This window comes from Siniperca chuatsi, linkage group LG9 (assembly GCF_020085105.1).
Source record: "Siniperca chuatsi isolate FFG_IHB_CAS linkage group LG9, ASM2008510v1, whole genome shotgun sequence".
NCBI lineage: Eukaryota > Metazoa > Chordata > Actinopteri > Centrarchiformes > Sinipercidae > Siniperca > Siniperca chuatsi.
The window spans coordinates 28869356-28896426 of NC_058050.1; the positions used below are offsets into that span (position 1 = coordinate 28869356).

The 27071-nt window shown below is 40.3% G+C and overlaps 1 protein-coding gene across 4 annotated transcripts in view; it reads left to right on the forward strand.

The window, feature by feature from the left end:
• The first annotated feature begins 761 nt into the window (after positions 1 to 761).
• grik2 (glutamate receptor, ionotropic, kainate 2) overlaps positions 762 to 27071 on the forward strand; it is a 342363-nt gene continuing 316053 nt past the window's right edge. Inside the window, exons 1-2 of one of the 4 annotated variants that reach the window (XM_044207865.1) lie at positions 762 to 1106; positions 3997 to 4415. In XM_044207865.1, coding sequence (XP_044063800.1) covers positions 4298 to 4415 — 118 coding nt within the window. In that variant the 5' untranslated portion in view covers positions 762 to 1106; positions 3997 to 4297. Of the gene's footprint in view, positions 1107 to 3338; positions 4416 to 27071 lie in introns of those variants that run through there. The other 3 variants (XM_044207861.1, XM_044207863.1, XM_044207862.1) reach the window with 3 other exon arrangements.

Consider the following 27071-nt stretch of genomic DNA (forward strand, 5'->3'; position numbering starts at 1 on the left):
TCCGTGGTCTAATTGATGTTTCAGAGCTTTTTCCACACTAGCAGGAATACAGCTCTAATGGAAATGTGATAGTTAAAGAACCATCGCACTTTTTATTTCAGCACAGACTGTAAGCTTTGAACAGCTTCAGTACACAAACACACACAACAATGTATTGATATTTGCATTTGCTTTCAAATACAAAGGCCTGTGTGTGCATCCCGTGCCTTTACACACCATAAAAATATATTTTATTTTTTACAAGGCTGTTATGTCCTAACTGTAACATTCTTAGAATAAAAATAATGAACGTGATGGGAATGTTAGAGGGGACCAGGGTCAAAAAAGGTTTCCCATCAACTTCACCCTAAGCAGTGGGAAAAAATCTGTGCATTTAAAATAATTTACTACCAAACCTATAACATCTGCTTAAAGTTTGTAGAAGTGACGGGAAGCTTGCATGCTTTTTAGGTTCTCTTTGCTTCCAATCTATTGACAAGAAATCCATAATCTGATAAACAACTGACATCCAGTTCACTCCATTAACTGTGAGTGAATTTCTGTTGTCACATATGCAAACTAAGAAATTAAATGTGTTCAGTTTAATCAGTGGGGAACTGACCGAGAAGTCATCTAACTACAGTCTTAGAGGGAACATTGAACTTATGTCCCACAATAATGTGCATGTGTTCAGATTCCTGACATTTTTGCCTTCTACAAGATTCCCTCAGATTGGGGCTCACCCAGTCTGCAGCACGGACAGTACCACACCTTTACACCCACTTAGCGCCTCTGATTCCCAAACTGTAATGGTCTGCATCGCAATGGTCCAGTATACTTGCTCAGAGTGCAAATGTCCACATGAAGGATAAAGGACTGTAATGTGCCTCAGTCCGACCTGACAGCCAGTCTCCTCCGGGAAGCTGCAGAGTCGGTGTCGGTAAATCCCGTGGACCGGTGCGTGCCCCCCTGTTGCTTTAAGCAGTGAGTCCTGCCGTCCGACAGGAGGCGTGTCTCCCGTACGGCCGTAGCGCTGGTGCGGTGGAAGCGACTCGGCTCCTCCACAGAAACAAATCAACTTCTTTGTGCTGCTCTGGTTACTCTTCCCCGCTCCAGCTCTACCTAGGGTAAGCCCATTCTTTCAAACTTTACATATATTTACATGTTTTAACTGCGCTTCTCTCTCTCTTTTCGCGCGTTGCATCTTTTCAGGAGCTGGTTATATCTTTGGAAACAGATGAGACCGAAGTAGGAGCTTTTTTTTTTTTTTTTTTCAACCGGCAAAACACGCAGAAAGCACCGTTACGCACCTCTCCGGTCAGGTTTGAAGTTCATCCGTGAGTTTATAGGGGCAAAACAGCTTTTAACCTGCGCACCCAGAACGGAAACAACATTTACATGTCTCAGAAATAGGCGCCGACTTGTGGTTTAATAAGCCTCGGAGAGCTGTGACCTCCCGTGTCTTTGCCCGACCTCTATTTGGAGACGCTTGTCACCTTTTCGGGTTCCTCCTTCTCCCCCTCCTCGCGCTGATTCCTTCATGGTTGAGGTTGAAAGACATAATGGGGCCGTTAAATGCTTACGGTGATCCGCTTTATGAATGATCCGTAGATAACGTCTCTAGTTCACGGGGCTGGATGGGAACTCGCGGAGACAAGCCGCGCATTTAAATCCCACGGTTGATGGGTAGCTTTAAATCAGCTGTACCATCACGCAGCGTTACCCAGTGGAAGGGCTCCGCTCAGCCTGTTTAAAGGCCCTTTTCACATGTGCAAAGGGGCATTTGTTGAACTGTAAAAAGAGGGGAATATAATAAATCCAGATGAGTACATGCACTGCTGCCAACTGTGTTTTTTTCACCTGCCAACCCCGCAGACTCCAGAAGCACCTTTATACCCGTTACGCACGGCTATCAGAGAACTGCGGCTTTGTGTTAGTTCAGGGCTGCTCCTTCTTATTATGACCTCTATGTGAGTTAAAATACTGCGCCGGTTTACTCATTGCACGCGGAGATACAAACAAATCTCAGATGTGTTTTTTCGTTTCGTAGATTAGTCACATATTGGCTCAGGAAACCTACTGACAACCTCTGAAATTCGCTGCTGTTATGAAAACAGTGTATTCTAAAAAGGGGGAAATCAACTTGTAAGTTCCATTGCATGTTGTAGGTGTGGACTGTGCCCCAGCACAAATTATGTCCTCACTACTTAATTAGAATTATGAGGTTGGCATCTTTTTAAAATCACATTTAGCCTGTGCGTACAACTTAACCTACATATTAGTTCATTTCTGCTTTCCAAAGTCGCCGGGCTGTCAGGCTGCTTAGTTATTTGGGTGTTGGCCACAATAAATTAATGTTAGTGTGGAAGCAGACGGCACAGTGAAACAATATTTAACCTTTAGGTATAAACTGTATCATCAAATGGATTCGGTCCAAACAGAATGACCTCCTGCTAATTAAGGCAAGCGAGCAGGGGAAGCTGGCAAAAAGAAAAAGGAACAGCAGGGCCACGGAGTCGCTGTCCGTGGTGCTGAAACCTTATCCATGCAAAGACTTCTCTAAAACACAGGATCTGTCCCTGGTGCTGAAACCTCCTCAGTGCAAAGATTGATCCAGAACAGGTTCTCTGTCCGCGGTGCTGAAACCTCCTCAAAGAAAAGACTGGAAAAAAATAATCAGCTAAGGTCTCACTGTTAAGCCGTTTACTTCTTTAAAAGCTAGCTAAATCTCAATAAGGCATTTCACATCACAGAACTGATTATATTAAGAAAGGATATTTTGCCATAGCTTAATGTTTTCCTGAAAATGCTGTTGATTTTCAGTTCCCATATATTGCTGAGAGCTTGCATTAGAGGCCAGATGGCCATTCTTTTTATTTGCTCCATGTTTAAATCAGCGTAACATCCATATATGCCATATATTCTGTTTCTGTCTAAGTTGTGAAGTTTAGAGAAGGAATCTATGAGATTTATAAATTATTCATCAGATTAACCAACCAGAATTTGACTGAAAACTCTGCATGAACGTTTACAGACCTTGGAAATAATACAGCAATAATTTGTGCTTCTATATCTAGATGTCCAGTAAAATGAATCCATATGCTTTTAAAATCGTTATTGAATTTTCTGATTTATTTGTAAATAACAGGTTTGAAATACAGTCCAGCCTATGGGAAAATACTGAATATATATTTCTTCGCTTTTCAGATCATGTAAGGACGGTTAGTAATACACACATATACATATATATATATATATATATATATATATATATATATATATATATATATATATATATATATATATATATATATATATATATATATATATAATGATCATATAAGGGATGACACACATGAAACTGAAATTTGATGTTGAGGGTTGGCTCTTATCTAACAGACTGTACAGCCTCAGTCTCAGGAAAAGTATAAAATAAAAAAGTAATCATTCCAAACACAGAACATGAGTGCTGAAATACAACGGGGGTGAGCAGAGGCTATTCATCATTTTGAGTGTACAGTGACAGGTTTGCTTCGCGGAACCCTCACACGAGTCCAAGCTTGAGCGACTCCGATCAAACGCAGGCGATCTGTTCAAATTCATAGATTGGCTTTTATACGGCTGTGCTCGGCGGCGCTCCGCTGCCAGCAACGGCTATTGAACCGAACCGAGGCAAACCGGAGAGCCGCCGGCTGGCAGGGCGCACGACATCAGGGAAAGAGAAGGAAGGAGGAGGATTGAGGGAGGCATGACAATTTCGGCAGGTTATTTAGATCAAGGGCCGAAGTGGTCAGCAGTAGCCGAGAAACATGCCTGATCCACCCTGCGCGCTCTCCCACTACTAGTGTTGGCTCGACGTCAGATGCTGTACGGCAGTGCTGCAGGAGGAGCTCGGGCTGGCGAGGCTGCTGAGACCGCCGCTTCACTCCCTCACACTCTCACTTTGTCACGCTGGATCTCCACAAACCTCCGCTCTCCCCTCTCACCCCCCCTCCAATCTCTGCCTGTGTCTTTCAGTAGATGGATTTCTTCAAGCTCTGCCCTGCCTAACATGGATGCCCAGCCAGCTCCACCACCACCTCTGCCATCATCTTCCTCAGCTGAGTCGGAGGGCTGTTTCTTCTTGGCGCAGTGAACTGGACACGCAGTGCTTTTTTTTTGCCAAATGGATGTGGGGAAACCGTTGCCCAGCCCGCCGGTGGTGATCATGCCGTGATATTGCAGCCGCCTTGCTTCAAGTTAAAGGGGTGAAAGAGATAAACATTCTGGGGAATATACCGATTCAGGGAATAACAATCCTGTGCACCACACAAGCACCATGAAGATTACCTCCCTGCTGATGTTCAATGCCAGAGTCAGGTGCACGGTCAGGCTTCTACTGCTGCTATTACACTGTGTGGGATATTCTCATGGGATGCCACACGTCTTGAGATTTGGTGAGCTACTTTTTTCTTTTTCCTCTCATGTAGCCCTAAAAGTTTGATTGGTGTGTTTTCATCCCCAGAAAGCATGGTGCTCTCACCACGACCTGTTGGAGACTCACTTTTTCTCCCTTTCCTCAGTTGTGGGAAGTAGTTGAAGTTGCTGTTCTGAGTGATGTTTGCAGTGTCACAAGTCTTTTTTTGAGCAACAGCATGAGGGTAGTTTACCCAAAGAGCTGGTACAGACACGTACTACTGTAGTGCAAAGCTGGCAAAACTAGAAATGAATATATGATTGATCTGTAAGTCCACATAGGGAGGGAATAGTGGGCAGCCTGTAACTTGTTGCTATTTAGAAAGTTTCAAATTTAAAAGGCTCCATATTTACAGATATCAATGCCCTTCACACCTCACCCCCGTGTGTGTACAGTGTCTGCTGGTAGTGTCACCTACTTATGTGTGCGTGTGTGTATGTGCTAGATATTGTGATTTCAGATGTGACGATATGGTGTTTGTGTGTGTTGTGTATATTTATAAACAAATTCATATCGCACAGTATATTTACATGCGGTAGCGGTGTGTGTTTTCATTAGTGTGTGAGAAAAACAGAGACAGTTACATGTTATTTATAACATTAGCTCCCCTTAGTGTTTTTTGAAGAATAAGATGGATCATTTTTCATAATATACCTACATGCCTCGTCCATATTTTAGAAACGTGATGAATATTTCATTTTGCTGTGAGGGAAACTTTGGGTGACCTTTTGAATCATTTCCCCCTTAAATTTCCTCCTTAAGCAGCTTTAGAGAAGGAAAAAAAAACATATTTCATCTCTATATGGTATGTACAGCATGTTTGGTCCAACACATTGCAGCTATGTGATGCTTACACAGAAAATATTCCACCCCAAGTCCACATGTTTTATAGCTGCATCAATTCATCAAATGGAAATATTGTAGATATCTCATGTATCATTTTATACACAACATAAGGCCCAGTGGGTTTAAATAACTCACCGTGTCTTCTGGGGCCAGTGGCTGCGAAGAGGTTAAGGCCACTGATTTGCACCACAGTGTGGCTGCAACCATAGAACAGTACAGCAGAAAGAAGGAAAAACACTGCAGAAACAAAATTATTAAAATAAAACGTTTGATTTAATTTATCCAATCAGTCATGTATTTTATCAAGAAAACGTACAGTAAAGCAGGCAAACAGACACACACCACAATCACAATAACACAAACAGATACAGATTGCTGCTAACATGAACAGCACACAGATATATTAAGAATGTATATTTTGAATAATCCAGCCGTTTTTGTTTTGTATGGATTGGATGAAACAGCACTGTTACTGAAAAATCCTTAGTAATGAAATCCACAATGTACATTTCTTTAATTCATGAATGCAAATTGATGAGGTGCAGATTGATTTTTCCGCTGATGGAGCTGTAGGATCTGAATAAAAGCGTGGACGGATAGATAGGTGAAATCCTGTGAACCTCTGGCCTGGTAGGTGTCTATAAAGTTGTTTCTTTACATTCCATTATTCAGTCCATGTGTAGAGGGGAATACAGTGTGCAGAGGGAAACACCCTGTGTCCCATTACATCCCACTATCATTACAGTCCTTTACCGCTCCTCAGTTAAATAGGCCTGTATCTGCAGACAGCAGCAGAGTCAGAAGGCTGACGCTGAACACTTACAACCTAAATGTGTTTGTTGGACAACATGTCTTGTGATTACATTTATTCCTCCTCTCTGCATTTGCCAAGATACTTTTATCTTGCACTTGTATTTGTTCAGCAGGTATCTGTGGGCCTTTAGTGTGTTTGTTTTTAAGGTTTCGTCATAGAATGTGACAGATTTCAGTTGGAATAGTGGAAACATTAACAAGGAGCAAATCAGTGGCTCAGGAGATAACTGTATTGGTTAAGTTAAACCTCAGTGTAATTTTAGTTAGCTAACCTGAGCTGCGTCAGAATATAACTAAATGTAAATATTAAAGAGGCACTCCAACCATTTAGTATCACACTTCAATTAAGGTGGGGACACTTTTAAGAGACAGATTAAACAACAAATGGTCAAAATCGCAGCAGCAGGCTGAGATATCCTGATTTTTAATTCTTAGAATGGGTCAAGCTCCAAAAACACTGGATGCTACATTTCCCATGATGCAACTCAACAGCGTCTTTCACCAGACCCTCCCGCCCTGGTAAACTCCAGTGTCTTTCAAACTCTACACCCCCAGTTTGTAACTTAGGCTTTCTCTTAAAAATGTGTATTCTCAAGCCCTGATGACAACATCAGGGTCATGGTGACATCATCATGCGCCGGTGACATCATCAGAGTTATTTTCTGAGACTTGAAAAAGTTCCTCCAGAGCCACGGAAGACAGTACTCCTTGTGACAAGTAAACTGATGTTCATGTGTAAAATTGTAGTGCCCCTTGTAACCATGGTATTCATGATTGTGGAAGGTTAGCAGGCAAGGCTAACTAGCTAATGTATATAGGCACTTAGTATGGCTAATATGCACTGTTTAAATGAATGCTCCCTGATTTCGTTTTAGTACTCAATAATGCCTTTAAATCCCCAAATTTCATCTTAGCAAGAGTGAGCTGGAAGGAAATGTATTATTTATTTATTGAGCGCTATAATGGGATCAAGGAGTTTATCTTTAAATAGGAGAAAAGGCCTCACAATATTAGCTACAGTACGTCTTGACTTGTGCTACTGTGCTACTTTAACTCCACCAATTGAATTTTGACTTCCCAAATGGGATTTCCTCTGCTTCTGGAACAGCTTTGACTCTGAGAAATGACATGAAAAGAGCTTGCTATTAATGCAATAATCCAAACATTACATTTCCAGATGTTTTTTGCCCATTCATTTGTAGTAGCTATTCTTCAAAATGGGAGCTTGCACATGGTTCAACTCATTCATTCATTTGAAGAATTGTAGTGCAATTGTGATGGAAAACTAAATTAGATTTCCATTTTGAAATTCAAGCACAAAAAAACAGCTCAGAGTAAGCATGCCACAGCTGTTGTTTTTAATCAGTCTGACCAGCTTCTGTGATAAAAATGTTTTTTTTAAAGATTCCCAGAGTTAGTTCTTAAAAGAGCTTTGGAACAGAGATTGAAGCAGGGTAAGAGTTTAGCAGTTGTGTCTGTTGAAGACAGAGGCTCACATGCTGACAACCACTGATGATAGAAACCACATAATTGAATTTCCCTGTGGCCCATTGAAGATAAAGCTTGATACAGATCAGCTGTAAGCAGCAATAGACTGGATCACAACAACATTTGACCTGCCAGCTCCGTAACTATGACTCCAGCCTTCTGGGTCTGCTGAAATGTCCTGGAGTTTTTGAGGAGTTGTAGTGCAGACAGGTGAGGTCAGGAAATTGGATTACTTGTGTGAAGGAGAAGCCATATTCAGGGTCACTTCATAGGAATACAGCAGAATGTATTTCACACATTCACTGCATGAGCTGGTGGTGGAAAGCAGACGGTTCACCCCTTTAGAAAAGTAGCATTAACAAAAAAGTTTAGGCAAAGGAAGTGGTCCAACTAACGACAATATGGAAAGTCGTGGATTAAATATACATCTTTTCATCAGAGCCACAAGGTTCCTCACATCCAAAAGAAGCAATCTCAAGCATGTATTTATGTATCTATAAATGTGTCAATTTATACTGGTACTTTATGTCTCTGTGATCTCTGCAGAGCAGAGATTGAATCAGGTGAATTGGCGCTGGCTGCCGTGGTCGGCATTAGTATGAAGGTCACCGTCTAATGAGGCAGACAAGCTAAATTTTGCAGGTCGAGGCTAGAAAAACTCCCTCTTTAGAAATGAACTCGCTCTCTGAGAAGGCTGCCTATCAACGACTGAACAGAAAAGTTTACATTATCCTCCAGGCTCTGGCCTCCACCTCACCGATGACTTATAAATAAGGAGATTTGCAGAGAAACGCAAGCTGATTGGAAACAATGTCTGGCTAAGAGGATCAACGCTCAACAGAGAGCATTAGGTATGAAATGGGAGGTGATAATCACAGCATCCTTCAATGAACAAGCTAATTTCCCTATTTGTTTTGCAGTTTATCAGTGTAGCTGTAGGTGGAGTACGCTGAAGAGACAGCTTGGAGATGTTATTGATTATAATAACCATACAGCTTTTTCACAGTTGTAAATACCAAAAGGTGACAAAAGCACTAAATGTGTATTAATCCTCAACTGGAAATAGTCCCTAACAAATGCACTAGCCTGTTTGAGTAATGTTTACTAAAAACTACAGTGGCCAGCTGTTTAAGGAAATTACTGTATGAAACTATAAACCTGTATTTAAAGATTTAAGTCTTCAGTAGGAACCAAATGTTTTGGGGCTCAGAGCTACAGACAGAGTCGGGAAGTCAGAAAGGATTAAGAGAGGGACTAACACATTGTTGGTGCTGGTCTTTCCATGGCAAAGTAAGGAAAATATAGAAAAACATCAGCCTTGTACAGAGTAAAATCCATAATATTGTTCTAAGACAGCTATTGTTGTACAGATGTCCTGTCCAAGGAGCTCATGCCTGAGCCTGGAGTTTGTGTCCTGTCACAAACTGTTAACCATAACCATGATCTGTCCCCAGCCTATACCATACTGTAGTTGACATGTGTAGACAGCATTGCAATCGTAACTGAAAAAGTAGCAGTCTGCCCAGATATCTCATACTGATCCTGAGGGTGGAGTTGGATGAGCAGTGAAGAATAGCTTTTTTTTTTTGTCAGTCTGAGCGGTCTATTCACCACAGACCCAACTGCACATTTGTAAAAAACCTGATGTAGACAGACTTTTTCCTAAAATCAACCATCAGCTCCTTGGTTTTGCTGACGCTGAGCAGTAGGTTGTTCTCCGTGCACCACCCTGCAAGATTGTTAATTTTCTTGCGATATGAAATCTCATCATTCTTTGAAAACTGTTTGAAAATGGCTTGAAACAAAGTAAAACCTTGAAATTTAAATGTATTATCAATTGACTGACAGTTATGTCCAGAGAGGACATATTTTAATTATGTGATGCCAGATCATCAGGTCAGGTATCCCCCTGCTCTTTAACTCTCCATCAAGTTAGCCCACTTTTTTACAGAAAATACACAAACCTGCCAACTTTGCCACTACCTTACCATTTAACCCTATGGAGTTAAAATATCATGATCATTTCAGATTGTTTATTTAGTAGTACCTTTACAACGTTGTAAAGACTCTCTGTAACCAAATATCTGTCTATAGAGTCTACAATTGCTCAGAGAAATTGAATGAACTCTACCCTATTTTACACAAATTCAAAATTGAATTGACTTATAATACTAGTTATTTCCTTTTTAGCAATCTCGTTTAAATTGCATCATTTCCTTCTCTTTCTAGCTTTGGTTTGTCAGAAGTGCCGCTGTACATTACACTGTGCACACACAGGGAGGACTCCAACAAAAGAATGTGACAGTAAAAGTGACACTAATAATTTGCATGTTTTACATTTGGACTGCCACACTTGCTGGATTGCCCATTATGTTTACTGCCTGTGTTGTCACACTTCCTAAATTTGTGACGCCACATGGGAGATAACGCTGCATGCAAAACGCTGCAGCATATCCTCCTTGTATTTCCACGAGGATGATGACATGAACAGATTTTCCCAGTCCGCACACCTTGTTTACAGAAATTCCAACATGACATGAATGTAGCATCACTTGAACAATGAACAGCTGACTAGCCCACAGTAGTTATCTAATCCCTTTTCAGGGAGTGGATAAATGGAAACGACATGTAAACATTCATGTTCACTGCAATGTGTGTGTGGTGTGCTGAAATAGTTTTTTGGATTCTGTTGTTGGAGACTGTGTTTCCTCTGTGGGTGTGTATTGAAGAGCAGCATTTTCAGTCAGCTGAAGCTACATCACGCTCGCTAGTGAAGTAAGAGATGAAATCTTGAACACAATCAATAGTCATGATGGAGGAAAAAAAGAAGAAAATAAGGTCTAGGTTGAGAAAGGTTATGGATTATGAATTGCAGTCCTGTCAGAAATGCTTGCATCAAAGTAGATTGGATCATTTATATATAGTATTTGGCAGAAAAGGCTCTGCGGTTGAGCATGATTATAATATGAATCCAAACAGCGTTTTAAAGATTCAGCAGGGATCCTGATAAAATAGAAACCCAGCAGAGACATTGCACTGAAAAAACACACAATGCACAAGGAAGAAGACGCAATTGCAAGTATAAGTTGAGAGTTGGTTTAACATTTGGGGACTTGTTTATTTGCTTTCTTTTGGAAAGTGAGATGAGAAGATCAATGTGACATATGGCTGTGACACCTGATCAATTGCCTGATCAATCAATAATCTGACTGAATGGATTTCTGGCATATCAAAAGGTTTGGTTGGTTGTCTGCAGTTTGAGCACTTCCATGGTCAGATATTGCACATGGCTGACTTCAAAAGATCTGTTATAAACTCTAGTGAGGCTGTTTTAATAATTCCGTAATGCAGTAGTATTTTAAATGTTGTATCTAACTGTAGTATTGACTGAGACTGTGCTGTGAATAAATGACGCAACGTTAAGGATTAATAAAAAAGTACATTTTCTGCCCAGCTTTAGAGGTCTTCACAAGTCCAAAGTTTTGGACCCAATCAGAAACGTACCTGAACCCAACATGCATAAATGAACAGCTACTACTACTAACAACCATGTGGGCCCGTTAAGACTTCTACTCTGGTCTTGCTCGCGTTGCCAGATATGGTCAATGAGTACAGGTTTTGGTTTTGGTCTCTGTCCAGGCAGCAAATGTTTAGAGGTGCTGGTTGGTGTACTTTTTAAACAGCTAGCTGTTTCTCCTTGCTTCCAGTCTTCATGCTAAGCTAGGCTAATTACATCCCCACCCCTCTTTCCCCTAAAGCTAAAATCGTCCTATAACTCATCATCACATCATCAGCAGCATGATTGATTTGTACAGTAAGACTGCGAGCTGTCACATTTAAAAAAGAGCCCCTCATTGTCTTTTTTTAACCCTCCCTTACAACCTCTAATCATATTCAAACTACTCCAGTGCTTTGCCCGAACGTGATGCTCTGTTCAGTGTGCACTCATTGCAGCAGACAGAGTCAGATCCTCATGCTCAAATGGCTGATTTTCCGGTAATTTGTTTACCGGCTCTACATCTTCCCTACTTGAATTAGCAAACTGAATTAGAAGAAGTGTTATAAGTCAAGGTTATCCGGAGCTAGCAACGAAGCATCATTTCAATTAGAAGCATGCTGGTTGAACTAAATTTGACCTCAATCAGAGAAATCTAATCTGATTTGATGGAACTGTGTTAAGGAGGATATTTTTAAAAATGAAGATACCTTTAAAAGAGGAAATGAATTTCCTGCACTTTGACTGCTTTGAATGGGGAATAGGTATTTGATGCTTGAGTTGATAGCTTTCTTTTGCAAATGCCATTATTGTAATCCAAGTCCATTTAAAAAGACAAACAAACCCCCCCCCCCCCATACACACACACAAATTCTCCAATCTATAATATCGTCAAGAAATAAAGCCTTGGGCTGTTGCTGATTAATGGAGACATTTCAGCTTTTACAATCGAATTAGGTTTTTCCTATTTTAGTTTTTATCAACTTCAAAGCCCAAACTGTACTTGGACATGAACATCCATGAGAACGCTTGTCATTTTTGTCTCTTCTCATTGTAACATGACAGATATGGAGATTGGTAAAAATCTGCTCTCACTTTCCAGCATATGTGAGAATGTACACCTATACAAAACCAATAATGCTGAGCACAGTTCCATTGTATAATTTAAAATGAAATTCACTGCTGTTCTCCTTCAAGTGCCTTTGTGTTCATTATGCCTCTCAGCAGTGTAACTGTAGTTTATACACTCTTCCATCAGCACTTCTTCCACCAGTAAGTGCTCTGCAAGACAGGTCTTTCACTCAAAAATGGTGTATAACAATTTATTGTAAAACATGTTTATGCATTTATCAGTAACTCAACTAACAGCGGACAGTGTTGGGCAAAGGCAAAGGCTGCTTTATGACATTGAGATGAGGACATCAGTACAACCTTTATTTGTTGCCAAAGCATTTAGCTAACATCTTTGGACGTTATGCTGCAGTGATGGCAGGGTGATAAACCTGCTGTAAGCCCAGCCCAAGCCGCAATGGCATCAAGGATTCATCTGAATAAACAAACATTTTACAAAGGCTTGGGCAGTCTTTGCCTTCATTTTCTCTTCCATATAAGTCTGACTAACCTGGGGGCTTGTTTCCAACCTGTCTCGTGTTTCTTAACCCATTGAACCTAATTTAAGTGATGTCGCCATGCTCCCAAATCTTAGCAATTACTTTGGTGAGTACAATGTTATCATAACTGAGCTATGAAAATAAAATCCAAGTCGTAATAAACCAGTTTCTCCTTGAAGTGAATATTCTGGCCTAATGGGGACACCGGAGGAGGGTCACAAAAAGCACTGAGAAGGATCTGGGGACCATGAATATCCAACTTCATGGAAATCTGACCAGTAGCAATGGACCTTGCTTTGGAACAAAGTGTCCGATTGATGTGGAACACATGGTAGGTAGAAATGACATAAATGCCTTTGAAAGAAAGACAGAGCGAGTGTATTTTCCTTATTATGCAGTCCTTGGAAACCTGTTTTCAGCCAGTAGGCATGTTTGCTGAGACGGATAGAAGTTCAGCGGTTTCACAGAATGGCAACACTCATTGTATCATCCTTCATTGAGGGTAACTCAAGCATATGATGTGTCAGTGACTCTTTTTATGCCCTTGGCAGCAGAGCACACATTCTACCATGGCGGCACTTCCCCCTCACTTGTTCTTCCAGTTTCTGATGATTTCCTACTAAGGAGTGCGGCTTTACTGGCCTTATTTAAGCAGATGTAGAGTGCAGTGCCCATGTTTTATAAGCTTGAGGGTATTCATTGCCAACCATATGTGATAGGTAAACTAAAGGTCGTACTTGCTGCTTTCTTGTCACTGATAATTGTCAACCTTGTTGTAAACCTCTAGTTTTACATTGTTATAAACAGATAGTTCTTGGGAAGCATTGTCTGGCATTAGGAAGTGATGTGTGTTGTGCTTGCTGTTTGTTTAGATAACTATGGCTAGTTAGCAAAAGCAGCATAGCCACCATGGCTTAACAGACAAGAAAGAAGAATAGGAACTCACCTCACTAACTGCAACTCAAAGCAGGCTTGTTTATGTCTGCCTACAACAGGGATCACGCTATGCTTCATGACAATGCATGTAGCTCTGTCAGTTTTGTCATTTTTATGTGAATACCATATAACCATAACCATATCCAGTTTTACTATAATGGAAGGTCAAAGTATGTCAGTAGTCATATTATTGTGTGCATGCACACACAGCCATTGCCTGTAATGTCCTCTGTAAAAAGGACACATACTGTAGAATAGAAATGACTCACTACACTTGTCTGGTCGTTGTTCTTGTTGCCTAATTTCCTCTCTACCATATTCTCTCCATGTCTACTCATATCTGTGTTATCCTCCTTGCTGTTTTTACAAAGCATGAGCAAATGAAATATGACTTAAATGACTTTATTTGGCTTAGCGCTGCCAGTCTGAATTATCAGCTTTCTTAAATTGAGTTTAGCTGTGTTGGCTTTGTGAACATTACGCTGTGTCTTGGCCCACAGCCAATACACTGCTGGTAAATATATTTAAATCAGTGCTAAGCTGCTTAAAATGTTCATATTTCACTCATAGCTAGTTTATAGAAATTTTAAACTATCTCAGGCTGGCAAAATCAGTTACATGGATAAAATATATATATATACCATTTGACATTTTTGGGGAACCCAGAGCGCAGGAGCTGGTGAGCGGTGATGTGGCATTAAGCCCCTGTGCACTGTGTGTGTTTCTGATATGGCTGGCTTTAGATGCTCTGTCTCTCCCAGAGGACACATGCCATGTTCCTCTCAGGCTCATGATACTGCTTTGCGTGAACACAGTTAATGTGCCACGTGAAATGATTATTCTAAAAGCCGCGTCTCTGCATCCTTCCTTCGGCTTGAACAGAAAGGCTCTGCCTGCTGCTGGTTTTGCCAAATACGGCACGTAAGTGGATGTAATTAGCTGAATCTTAGATGCTGACTCGGCCTGAGCTGGCGGTGACAGTGGTAAGGTTGTGCAAGGTTACTGTGCGGACCAACAGTGACGGAGATGCTCTGTTCCTGCTATAATGGAACACACTGAGGACATAAGTGACCAGATCCATTCCCTGTATCACTGTGACGGTAATACGAACCAGGACTTCTCATGACACACTGTCCTCTGCTCTGACTGCTGTATCCTTGTGGTTTGTCCTGCAGAGCTGCATCCTGGTGCCATGATGACTCTGTGCACATGGGGCCAATGGCTGAAACAAATGACATTTTCACATTTTCTTTTTTACCCAATCCAGGGTCAACGCTACAAAAGTCAGATCCTGATTCTTATGCCTGTTCTTAATTTACACAAGAGCAGAGCTTTACGAGTCTCTAACGGCATTAAAAAGATCTTTCTCATATTCCGCGTGAATTGAGTAAGGCTTTTTTGTGATCTCTGCTATAGATGTCCCTCGTTTCAATTGACGTGATTATCGCGGTAATGCCGTGGCGGCAGTGAAATAATTTATTCAGGGGTAGCTGCAGTGCGCACCAACAACCACCAGGTGGCACGTGTGAGCAGACCAGATGTAGTCTGTCTCTGTCTGTCGCTCTGCTGTAGGGTAGTCATGGCGACAATGCTCTGCAAGCAGACGACGCAATGAAACAGAGAAACGCAATGAAACTCTTGGGAATGAGTCACAGCACTCTGTTAAATTTTCTGCCGGGCCTGTACAGTATACTTACACGATACACAGACTTAATTTCATAATGGACATTTGTGTTATGATATTTAAACCAACCATCCGTCAACACAGTTTAGACTTATCTATCAGACACAGTTTTTATAATCAATAATAATAATCTTCTTTGTCAGGTTCATCATTGATGATAAATGATCTGAAGTGTATAGTTTTTGAACGTTTAGAGTCATCAGTGTTTTATTAGACTCAGCAGGAATAGCATTTCCTTGATACAATTGGTCTGAAATTTACAAGGTTTCCTTGATTACTCTCTCAGTATTTCTTAGGGCGAACTTATTGGTGTTCTTTGTCGAGATGTTTTTAAGCATAGGATTTTCAGTTATACTAAAATGAGGTTTTTAAAAACGGAAAAATGAATGGGGGCTGTCAAATTCACTCTGTCAAAATCGATTGAATAAAATGTGCCGATAAAACCATTGGATTCCTATCAAACTTTGACTTGAAGTGTCATTACTTACATTACTTCAGCGTAGGTCATTATTACTGTAAATGTATAAAATTCACACTGTCGAGCCAAAACAGACCAAAATATGTGCTGGTAAAACCATTTGATTCATCGATCTCCAGAAATAAAGTTACAGTGTGGATGCATTATTCTGCAGATTGGTGAATTTTACGCTATTTTCTGAAGGTTTTCAAGAATTAAGATGTCATTTCAATGTAGACACACGTGGGGTCGCAATTCCGTCTGGTTCGTGGAGCTATGCATTGTCTGGTAAAAGAGCGACGAGGAAGACAAAGTCAAGTGACGTTAATTCCTGGCATGAGCAGGCAGCAGGCAGCCCTCTATTTCTATCTGAGTCTTCCAGATGTCTCTATCTTTCCTCCCGCTGTCTGGGAGACAGGTGTTTGGAAACCTGAGCTGTATATATTTTAAGTAAAAGCCTCTGATTGAGAATGGCAGAGAAGCCTCTCCAAGTCAATAACTCATTTGGAAGGGGTTATGAATTAGAATGATCTTGCTGAGGGGAAGGTAGACTCCAGCGCATATCCTGCCTCGAGTTGCTGAAGACACTGGAATAATAATCCTCCAGGAAAATCGATGGCAGAATGCAGCGCCGCAGGGACAAATACCAGCACCGGCCCCTTTCTGCACCACACAACTCTTTTCTGTCAATCGGCTGAATTTCTGCTGATACGCCATAAATCCAATTCCCTAAAATGTCATATTAAAATTTCAAGTCATTTAGATTGGCTTGTGGATGGAGAATGACAGCCTCCCTCTCCTAGGAGCTGGGATTATAAGTCAATAATGTCCTCAGTGCCAGGGAGGTTCTTTCATTAGCTTGTATTCAGGTTGAAGTGTCATCCATATTATGAGAGCCTGTTGCGTCGCCTCTAAGTGTCTCAGCAGTGAGTGTGTGTGTGTGTTTGCCTGTTTTTACAACAGTCGGGCTCTTTCTCAACCTTAATAGAGTCAGCAGCATGGTGTGTATGGAGATACACAGTGTATGGAGTGGCAGTGTTATAGTGTAGCGGAGGTTACGGAGACCATCTCAAAACTGAAACGTTCTAGGTTTTAGGTCAGCCAGAGTTGCTGAAGTACCCTTAACTCCAAACCTGTCTTATTTCCACATTTAGTGACAACTCGAAATATTCACAAGCGTATAGTCCTTACTGTGCAAAAGTATATTGATACATTTTTGGCGCAATCAGTGCAGAACTGTAAACAGGTTTTGAATGAATGTCTAATGTGTAATCAAAATTTAGTTTATAGTATAAATTGCACAGCAAGCAAGATGAATACATCAGTTTGTCCAAAATTACCAGTCCTATTTTCAGCTATGCTAGCAGCAAGTCTGTATATTTAGTCTTTCTCTGTGCCACACCTCCACTATTGTCAAAAAAATATTGAAACCAAACAAATGTACTTGGGTGACATCTTCTTTAAATACAATAAACATGGTTACTGCAGTTTATTGGGACTCAGTCCCCCATAGTCCCAGCCTGGTAACCACACAGTCTGACCTTCATTCAGATTTCTGTTTGGAAGAGAGGGGAATTTTGTTTTATTTTGCCACAACCAATCAGTAGCAGGCGACGTAGCCTTCCTGCTGCATTTTCTGCGGCAGCGCTCCATTTGGCCATGCCGATGTGCTTCTTGTGGGTGGGGAAAGTTGCGGAATGTGTTATGGAACAACGGAATGAAGGTGGCATTTGAGGCGGCAGGTATGATGTTGAAACTCTATCAGCCTCAAAATAAACAGCAGCAGATAATGGAGATTTTGTGGTAAACTCTTGACCGCTTTTATTGACAGAGACACTGTAGTGCCATGTGAACTATGTGTTTATTGGTCTGTATCGTTACCAATGCTGTTAGTACATGTGGTTTATTGTTTATGTGTCATACAGTGAGGGACAGAGTAATTCATTGTTGGTTGTTGTCTGTTCATGGGATCTGTTCATAATGACAAAAACCTAGAGTGACACCAGCCTCATCCTTTAAGTCTCATGTTGATTTTCACACTGTACAAAAGGGAACGGTAACCAGTGGCTACTTCGAGTTAGGAAATCAATCTCAACAACTGAGAGTGCTAGGCTTCGGACAAATGGTCAGCAGTCGATGTTGAGGCAATGGGATTTTAATATCAATGTGGATAACAGAATTTATTTGGGCAAATTGGATGAATTTCAGTTTGTGAGAGGTCAACCACTGTAACCCAACAATGTGTTTTTAGGTTGATAAGAAGCCTTGATTTTTTACATGATGTTATGTATGTGCGTTCCTCTCCTTTATGTAGTCATTTAATGAAATCATTATTATTTTAGCACTTTCATCCCAACTGCTTGTTATTACAGATCCACATATTAATTGTCTTTATCTGATGCATTCTAACCCACGGCAGAGGACGTTTGTCTGTGAAGCCAAAGATGAATTTCCACGTGTCCATTCTTTTGCATACTTGGTGTAGTTTTGTCCAGTGGCTCAGTGATTGCACACACAGTGAATGACTGAGTGTTGCATTCAGAGACATGTAAAGAGAAAGTTGCTCTCTCGGAGGAAGTGTCTCACACTCTGCTGACTGGAGAATAAAGAAACACTTCAGGCATTTCTTGGAAGTGCTGCAACATCACAACCAACAGGATCACTGGTGTGGGTGGGTATTTTATCTGCACTTCTACCAGCTGTGTGTGTGTGTGTGTGTGTGTGTGTGCATGCTATCTCCTGCTGTTATCTTCATTCTTTGAAAGTTTGCATATGGGGTTTTTCTTGTGTGTGTTTTGTCCCTCTTTTGCCAGGCTTTTGTCAGGTTTCCACTCTTGAACTGTGAGTCTTCTGATCTGTCCTTTGTAACTCTGAGGGGAAATCTGTGCATCTCAAACGCCCCCCCCAGGCTCACCGTAACTCCTTATTGTCTGCTATAGTTTTGAGTTGTGTGTGTTTGCACGTGTGTTTTCATGCGGGCTCACACCGGTACTGTGGGAGGGTAGTTGCTTTGATTTCCCAAGACCTCTTGGTCAGGCCTCATCGCTTTCAGACAGCAATCTCTACTTAAAGAGGAGGGAAAATGTTGGGAGGAGGGAAAGGGCAGAGAAAAGAGTATGTGCATCCTTGCGTGTGTGTTAGAGAGAGTGAGAGAGGGAGAAGATGGGATGAAGGTCAGTTGGGGAAAATTTGCAGAAAAATATGAAGACACTTTAGGGAGGAGGGAGCAAATAAATAAAGGATGTTTCCTTTGAATTAAAGATGACTGTAAACAGCAGTGGGGATAGGGACCTCACACTCATCTGAGCTGGTCAACACAACAATATACCACATGAGACTGTAGGGACACTGAACAGTTAAACACACTGCTTGCCTGCGCCGGTCTTCTCTTCTTTAATTTATGTCTTCATACTGTGTCTTGTATGATGTCTGCTGTTTGTAGTGCAAATGCACTGCATGGTCATTAAAAGATTCTTTAGGTTTATCAGAACCATGCTCTTGTTTTTGTACATTTGCCAAGTTAATTGTTGAGATCTGGGAACAGGGCATCGTCGAACAGCCAGATGATGAACTTGTTTGGGTAAGAAAATGAAGGCAAACTGTAAAATTATTACCCAACTGAGTGTGAAAGTGACCTTGGGAAAGGATTACTGTAATAGTAATTCGCTGGAGAGATAGAGTTGTAATAGTCATTTGCTTGGTTGTCAACTCCATGTCGCCATGTTTCAGCATCCAAAGTGACTCCAAATTATAAACTTAGGAGTCAGTTTTGATGCTGATTTGACCTTTCACAGTCCCAGTAATACCACCACTAGGGTTGTCTTTTACCATCTGAGAAATATCTCTCTGCTATCAGAGGTTTTGCTTTTGCTATGAGCAGGCTGGATTATTGCACTTCCTTCTTTATAGGACTCAACCCTGTCTCCCCAAAATTAAGTTTATATACAACTAATTTGCAACAGTAAATAGGTTTTGTAGGAAACGTAATGCCGTAATACAGAAAACGTCAGCAGTGACTGGAAGCACGAGACACGTGTGTATTAACATTTAACCAAAACCACAATCTTTCACTAACCTTAACCAAAATGTTTTTGTTGCCTTAACCTAACCAAAGATGGGACTCGGGATGGAACTCTGCGCTTTGTGCTCTCACCATCCACCCCGACCACCATAAATATATTTCTTCTTTCACTCTAAAAATTATTTGTCATGATAAACGTAATTTCCTGGAGACAGGGTTGGCTAAAACTCTCAGCCAATTCATTTACTGCAGATAACTTAGAATGCAATTGCTTCAGTTTTGAGGCAGTGCATCACTCCTGTCCTCAGAAACCTCCACTGGCTATTTCTTACTTTCAAATTTTTTTGAATTTTATATAAAGCTCTCAATGGCCTGGCTCCACAGTAAATATCAAATATGCTCTCAATTTACAATCCCAGCAGACCTTTCAGATCACAAGGCACCCAACTTCTTCAAATCCAGAGAGCTCACTGTAAATCTCACCAATCTGGTGAGATTGCTTTCAGTGTTCATACACCAATAGTATAGAACAGTTTGCCGTATGATCCGAGACTTCCACCCACACTGTGGTCATTTAAGTCAACCTCAAGACCATTTAATTTAGTTTAGCATCATCATAAAGTAATTTAATTCTGTATAATTTCTATTGTTCCTATGTAGTATTTTTTTTTTTAAATCTCTGCTGTTTTTAGTGCTTTTTTTCTGTTCGGTTACTGTATGCCTTGCTTTTTCCCCCCATAAAGCACTTTGAATTGTGTTTGTATGAAAATGGGCAATACAAATAAACATAAACTTGAACTTTGGTAAGTACAATGTTCTTAAGTAATAGAAATGATAGCCAAGACTATAAAAATAAGCCCCAGTTTCTAATAAAGTTAGTTATGCTTTAGGGGATTTAGGCTACAGTAAATTACACCCAAGTACATCTTAAAAATGTATTTTTGTGAACCACTATTGAAAGCAGGCATTGTAGATGTAACATAAACCATGATTGGGTTACTTTGCAGATCAAATTGATTCAGAAACTGGTTAAATTTTAGAGAGATGTTTTTCAGTTGTAAAACTGAAATACAAGCTCAGCTCACAGTGTAGTACATTCAAGCAGTTTCATGTAGGAAGGTTCCATCCTTCACTCGTGTCTGCCGGAGGAGGAACTACCAATCAAATAGATTTTACAGCTTACTTAATGGCTTTTACCTTTATTTATCCGGGTTGGTTGGATGAAAACTAATGCCTTCTTGCAATATTTGAGCATGAGCATGATCTAATTTGAAGAAAATACAAAACTATCTCAATTGGCCTTCCGTAGCTCATATTGGTCTGCCAGTGCACACAAACATGCATATTATTTGCTTCATTCAAATCAAACATCCTTCTGTGATGAATGCTGCTCTCTGTGTCACCTGCTATACTGTACATTCATCCTGTGTTACTCTTTAGGGGAAGTCAGCTGAGCTCCTCCACCAGCATCACTTCAAAGGCTTCCCAGCTCTCTCCTCATAACTTTTAGGGGCAAGAGAGGAAGTGCTGCTGGAAGTGCAATACAATATCCTGAGCTGCATCTGCTCACCCTTTTTCAGTTTCAGTCAGGCTCTAGTTCCACATTTTGCTGACTGAATGTTGGATGTATGTTACGGTCAACTGAGCTTGCCAGATTCGCTATAAGTATAAATAGTATTAATTGGCAAATTTAAGCATGTATTCAATGATTTGAATCAGGGAGCGTTGTTCAACAGTAAAGTATATGGAAAAGATCTAATTTAACAAGCAAGCAGGCCTTTTCCCTGTGAGGGTTACAATTACTAATTGAAAAAGCTGGACATGGATTGAAACTGGCAGTCTAATTAATCAATTCATACACAAGCTTCCCCAGAAACCTCTGTTCAGTACAATACTTAAACACATGGCTGGGTCTGGGTAAGTTTGTGTATGCATTCCATATTTAGCTGCCATTTGTTGGTATTTGAAATATGTGTCTTTTTTCAACAATACAAATATTACATTTATGGTCCATTCTTTGTCTGTTCTAGACATTCTAGACCTGCTCTGTAGGGCAAGTGCAATGAGATAACTTATGAATTGTCTCTATATAAATAAAATTGAATTGAATTGAATTGTATGGAGTCTGTCTTTTTATTTAACAGGGACACTTTGGGGCTCCACATGTTTGGGGTTAAAGTTTAGGAATAAGGTGGCGTTTTATCTGTCGACTCATGGATAAAGCCACAGGAAACTCAAAATTGTGAATTTGTATCTGAATAGGTGTTAATTGTTTTGGTGGCACTTTTTATCAGCTCCTGGAAATGTCATCAATAACTGTTAATAGCTTCCCTGTTGCTTTTCATTTTTATGTTATTATTTTTAATTCCTTGGTCCAATGCTCACTTCTGAATTGTTGTGTCACTGACAGTAACATGTGCAACTATGAAATGCTGCTCTTCCCTCAGCATTTCTTTTGATGTGTAATGTAACAAAAGAGTTAACAAAAGAGTTTCCCCTCGGGGATTAATAAAGTATTTCTGATTCTGATTCTGATTCTAATCTACATTAATCAGTTGAGTTGGAGTTGGGAGAACAGTGACTTGTCAAGTATTGACCAATACAAGCACTATTATAGGACAAAGCTTCTCATTTGACTGGATGTTTCACCATAATAATTGCAAAAAGCGTTCTTCCAAGTGACGAAGAGAAACTACATGCTGCATGGCATAAAACCACCTCTGCTGGTGGTTTAGTGATGGGTGCAGTGACTACATTGTTGGCATTTTGTGCCGCTTAGCAGCAATTAAGTTTTTACAGATGAAATGGTGATACTTGATATATGTTTGTTACCTATATCAGAATCAGAATCAGAAATATTTTACTGATCCCTGAAGGGAAACTCTTTGTTACAGCAGCTCGCCTTTACGGCACACAGGAGAAAGTACTAGCAAAAAATATAATACAATACACTATAATACAGGTCAGAAAATAAAGGGTGGGTATAAGTATAAGATAAAATTAGTGTGAAGTACCATATATATATATATATATATATATATATATATATATATATATCTATACAGACCTTGTTCAGTCTTTCATGGAGCTGTTGAATCAATTTGGTGCATGCGTAAAGCATAACTGGTTTCATTTCTCAGGTGAAAAAAAAAAAGATTTTTTTCTGAATACTGAGAGAGCATTCAGACACAAAAGCATCAGTACAAAATAAAATCTTTTTTGGTTTCTTGTTAGGTTGAATGTGGTAAAGTTGCTCTGTAGTATTTTCAGTTCAGGTTATTAAAAGCTCATCTGGTTCAAAGATACAGTTCCTGACTGGGAGAACCTCTGTTGCTTTTATGGTGTCTGCCGTGCTTCATGTGTTGTCATAGCAACCTGTCTGAGTTTGAATAAAGTGTGTTTTAGGATGAATCAACAAGGCAGTTACGCTGGTCTTTGTTCGGTGAAAGAGAGAAACGTGAATTCAGAAGGTGTATGGTTGTATTTTTTTGTTTGATAAGGAAAAATGTAAGAATATTTCCTTTTTTGGTATTTTTTGAGTTTATTTTGTTTATTTATTAGACTAAAAAAGCTAAGAGCTTGTGTAACATAGCGAACTTGCCGCTGTCTCCCAGCTGGAACTACCTGAGCTATACTATCAGACTAGGTGAAACTGACTACTACTTGAAACTAATAAAACTTATATATTTATGTTAGTGAGAGAAGATTATTGATTGTTGATTCCTAAAAATCAATAAAAAACTCGTGGCTCGACGGTCAAGCATAATTACAAGTTGCTTGTCCAAATATATAAATAAATTAAAGCTGCAAGTGATGAACGGGACCTCGCACCTGACACTTGTTGGGGCGTGCCGCAGTCGCAGCGTCGTTGCTGGAGGTTTGGTCAATGCGGCTCTATATTTTCACGTGTTTTGGATGCTGTACGGAGGAGGTAAATGTCACTTCCTGTATCTGCTACGTGGCGCTCGAGAACACCCACTAATTACACGTTATGTTCAGTACATGAAGTGTGGACCACACGCTGAAAATGTTATGTAAATCAAATGATCATTGTTGCACAAGGCTTACTTTCCGTTGCCAGTAGGTGGCGCAATGACTATAACTTGTAATTGGTATGAAGATGTCCTTAGGTCGGGACTCTTATCAAACATGTGAAATTTGGGGCATATTGGACAATGTACACTCAAGTTACAACAACTTCCTGTTTCATGGCAAATAATGTGTCGCCACAGCAACTGCATTTGATAGAAACTCACAATCTTCACCATGAAGAACCATAAAGGTCTTAAGACTTCGCTGAACAAATTTGTGGTGGATCTGGTTAACCTGGTAGTATAGGGCTTGTAACTTCCTGTTGTCAGTAGGTGGCGCTATGAGTAAGTCTGAATATTGACATGTAGATGTCTTCAGGCTGGGACTCTTATCAAACATGTGAAGTCTGGGGCAGATTTGACCATGTACAGTCAAGTTATAAGAACTTGAACTTGGCAAAACATCAAAATTCAACGCCACGCCACAGATATTCTGTTCAACGAAAACTCAAGCTTTTGATAACTTTTCATCGCCAAGGTCTTAATTTTAAGTCAATCCGATTAAATCTCAGTTAAATTCTGGATCCTGTAAATAACGAAAATGACCTAAAAGTGCACAGTAAATTGCAAATGGCTGACTTCCTGTTGGGTCTACGGTATGGCGCCAAGAGGCTTTTTTGTAGGTCTCGGGATGATACATCCGCCTCCCAAATTTTGTACATCTAGGTGAACCATATCACATTTAAACCAAAGTTTACACGATTGTGTTCTCTTGAATTCACTTGAGCGGAGGACTGCTATATTTCGATTGGTTGCCGCCGAACCGCGTCATAGCTCATTACCATGAAGTTGCCTGGACTGCCACACCATCCCTGATGTGTGATGCTCTCGCCAGCGGCGGTCTGAACGCACAGTTAGTCATGGAAAAAAGGTCGTTGCCAATCATTTTTCATCAAAGTTTTCGTTAACGAAATTGACACTGGACCTGGGTCAACCCTGCTTAGCTTTTTTTAAAGTTTTGTTTATTAGCTTGTGAGCTACTGGTCCCATGGGATGGGAAATATAGGTTGGAGGGTTTGGTTAGGGTAGTTGATATGGGATAGCTTAAAAAAAAGTAGGGCAGAGAGGAGCAGGAAGGACAGGCCAGGAAATTTCCAGCTGAAAAGAGGGAGTCCACGAGGCCCCAGAGACCAAGGTCACCAGACGGAAGAAAGACCTCCCCTCGGTCAATCTAAATAAAATGATTTTTAAAAAATTCATAAAATGTGTTGAAAATGTGTTACAGACAGGACATTTTCCCACTATCAGTTAAAAGGTTAATCATAAAAATAAAAATAAATATTTTAAAGGGGACCTATTATGCTTTTATTTATTTTCTGTCATATATATAATGTTACAATTTCAGATGTTCATATTAAAAGTTCTGCTCTGCTCATAGCGCTAAAAAGAAGTGTGGAGATAGGTCTGGCTATGCGAGACTACTCTGTTTAGGACTGCTCTTCAAGTTTTTGGAGGTTGTTCAGTAGAAAAGCTTTTTCGGATGTTAAGGAAAGTTTCTTGATGGACAGATGGCTTTACTTGTTCCTAAGTAACCACTAACTACTGCTAACCGTAGCTACCATTAGCTTTGTTAGCTGTGCAGCTGGCGATCCCGTTAGCTAGCTGACTGCTCGGACTGGGAGCTTGTAACAGCAGTTAGCAGTTACGTTAAAGCTATCTGTCCATCAGGAAGCCCGTAATTCACCTAAAGTTGTGGCAGAGCAGCTGGAGGACATCAGAGGGAAAACCAGAAAATATTTTCTCCATAAAATAGGATCCAGTTATACCAAAATCAGTGAATAAAGTTGTAAAAGTTGTGTGTTTTTCCAACCTGATTCTTGACTCATTTGTGGTCTGATAAACAGCAAATTCACCCAATTCACTGTCCCATATCGCTATTTTCCAAGCTAAGTTACTGTATTCACTTCAGTTCAATTAAATTTTATTTATATAGCACCAATTCATAACAGAAGTTATCTCATTGCACTTTTCCTATAGAGCAGGTCTAGACCTAGACATTTACAGAGACCCAACAAATCTGTAGCTGTCATCAGCCGGTTGAGCACACCGGCAAGAGAATGAGGCGCTGCGGGCTCATAGCACCGAGTGTATAAAGAGAACTTTATACTGAGTGTATAAAGAGACTCACAAGCCCCTCAGCAGGAAGTTGGCCAATCAGAAGAAAGTGAGCTTTTAGGGAGGGGGCCGTAAATAGACACACAGAGGATGAACTGAGAGGCTGCATAAAGGGCCAGTATAAGATAAATAAGGATTTTTTTGAACTGTGAATCATGCAAAGCTATTCTAGTGGAATCCCAGAATAAAAAATATAGAGCTGGAAATGAGCATAATAGGTCCCCTTTAATAAAGCTTAGGGTTGAAACTACTGCCACATTCATGCTAATTTCTGTTTTGCTTCTTGCTTTTGCCAGCTGATGTACATGAATTGTGACTTAACTTATAATGAGGTCATAGAAGCTTTACCATTTATGATCATAGCCAGGCCCAGTGTCTGCTAGTCTAATTTAATTAAAATTCTCCGAGGCGACGTCACAAAGAATGAATTGCAGCCGTTGATAGCACCATGAATTGGGCATCATTTACAACCGCTATCTGCGCCGTCTCAAGGTGCTATTCACAAAAGATATTGCGCTAATGATATTACAGTGCAAACACGCCCAAAACATTTTTCAGCTGAGTCCAATTTCCCATTGTTTTGCGTCTGTTAAATGCTCATCTGCAATTTTCTGTAGGGGTCCCAGTAATATTGTTCTTCTTAAGGTGTACTGAAGTAGCAGATCACATGACATGGTTAAGCAACATTTGAGTCAAAAAATGTTGCTTAACAAATGCAGTTGCTAGAACAAAACTCTCCACTCATGTAGAAAGAGATGTTTGATTAGAAAGAGAACTTATTCTTATTATAATTATAACTTTTCTAATTATCTAATAACTCCCCCTGCTCTTTCATTAGTTTCTCATTCTGTATGGAGTGATTGTTATTTGGAGTGCTTTAACTGTGCCTCTCTGCGCATGGAAAGCTGTTTTCTCTCCTACTCTGCTCTCTGCTGGACTGTGGCAGCGCGTAACCATCGTCTCCGTTTCTCACAGCAGCAGGTTTTATGCTGTTTTCATTCCCTCATGGTGACTATCAGGTATTGTTGTCTCTGTGCCATCTGTGCACATATGATGTACAGTGATGCGCTATTGCTTCG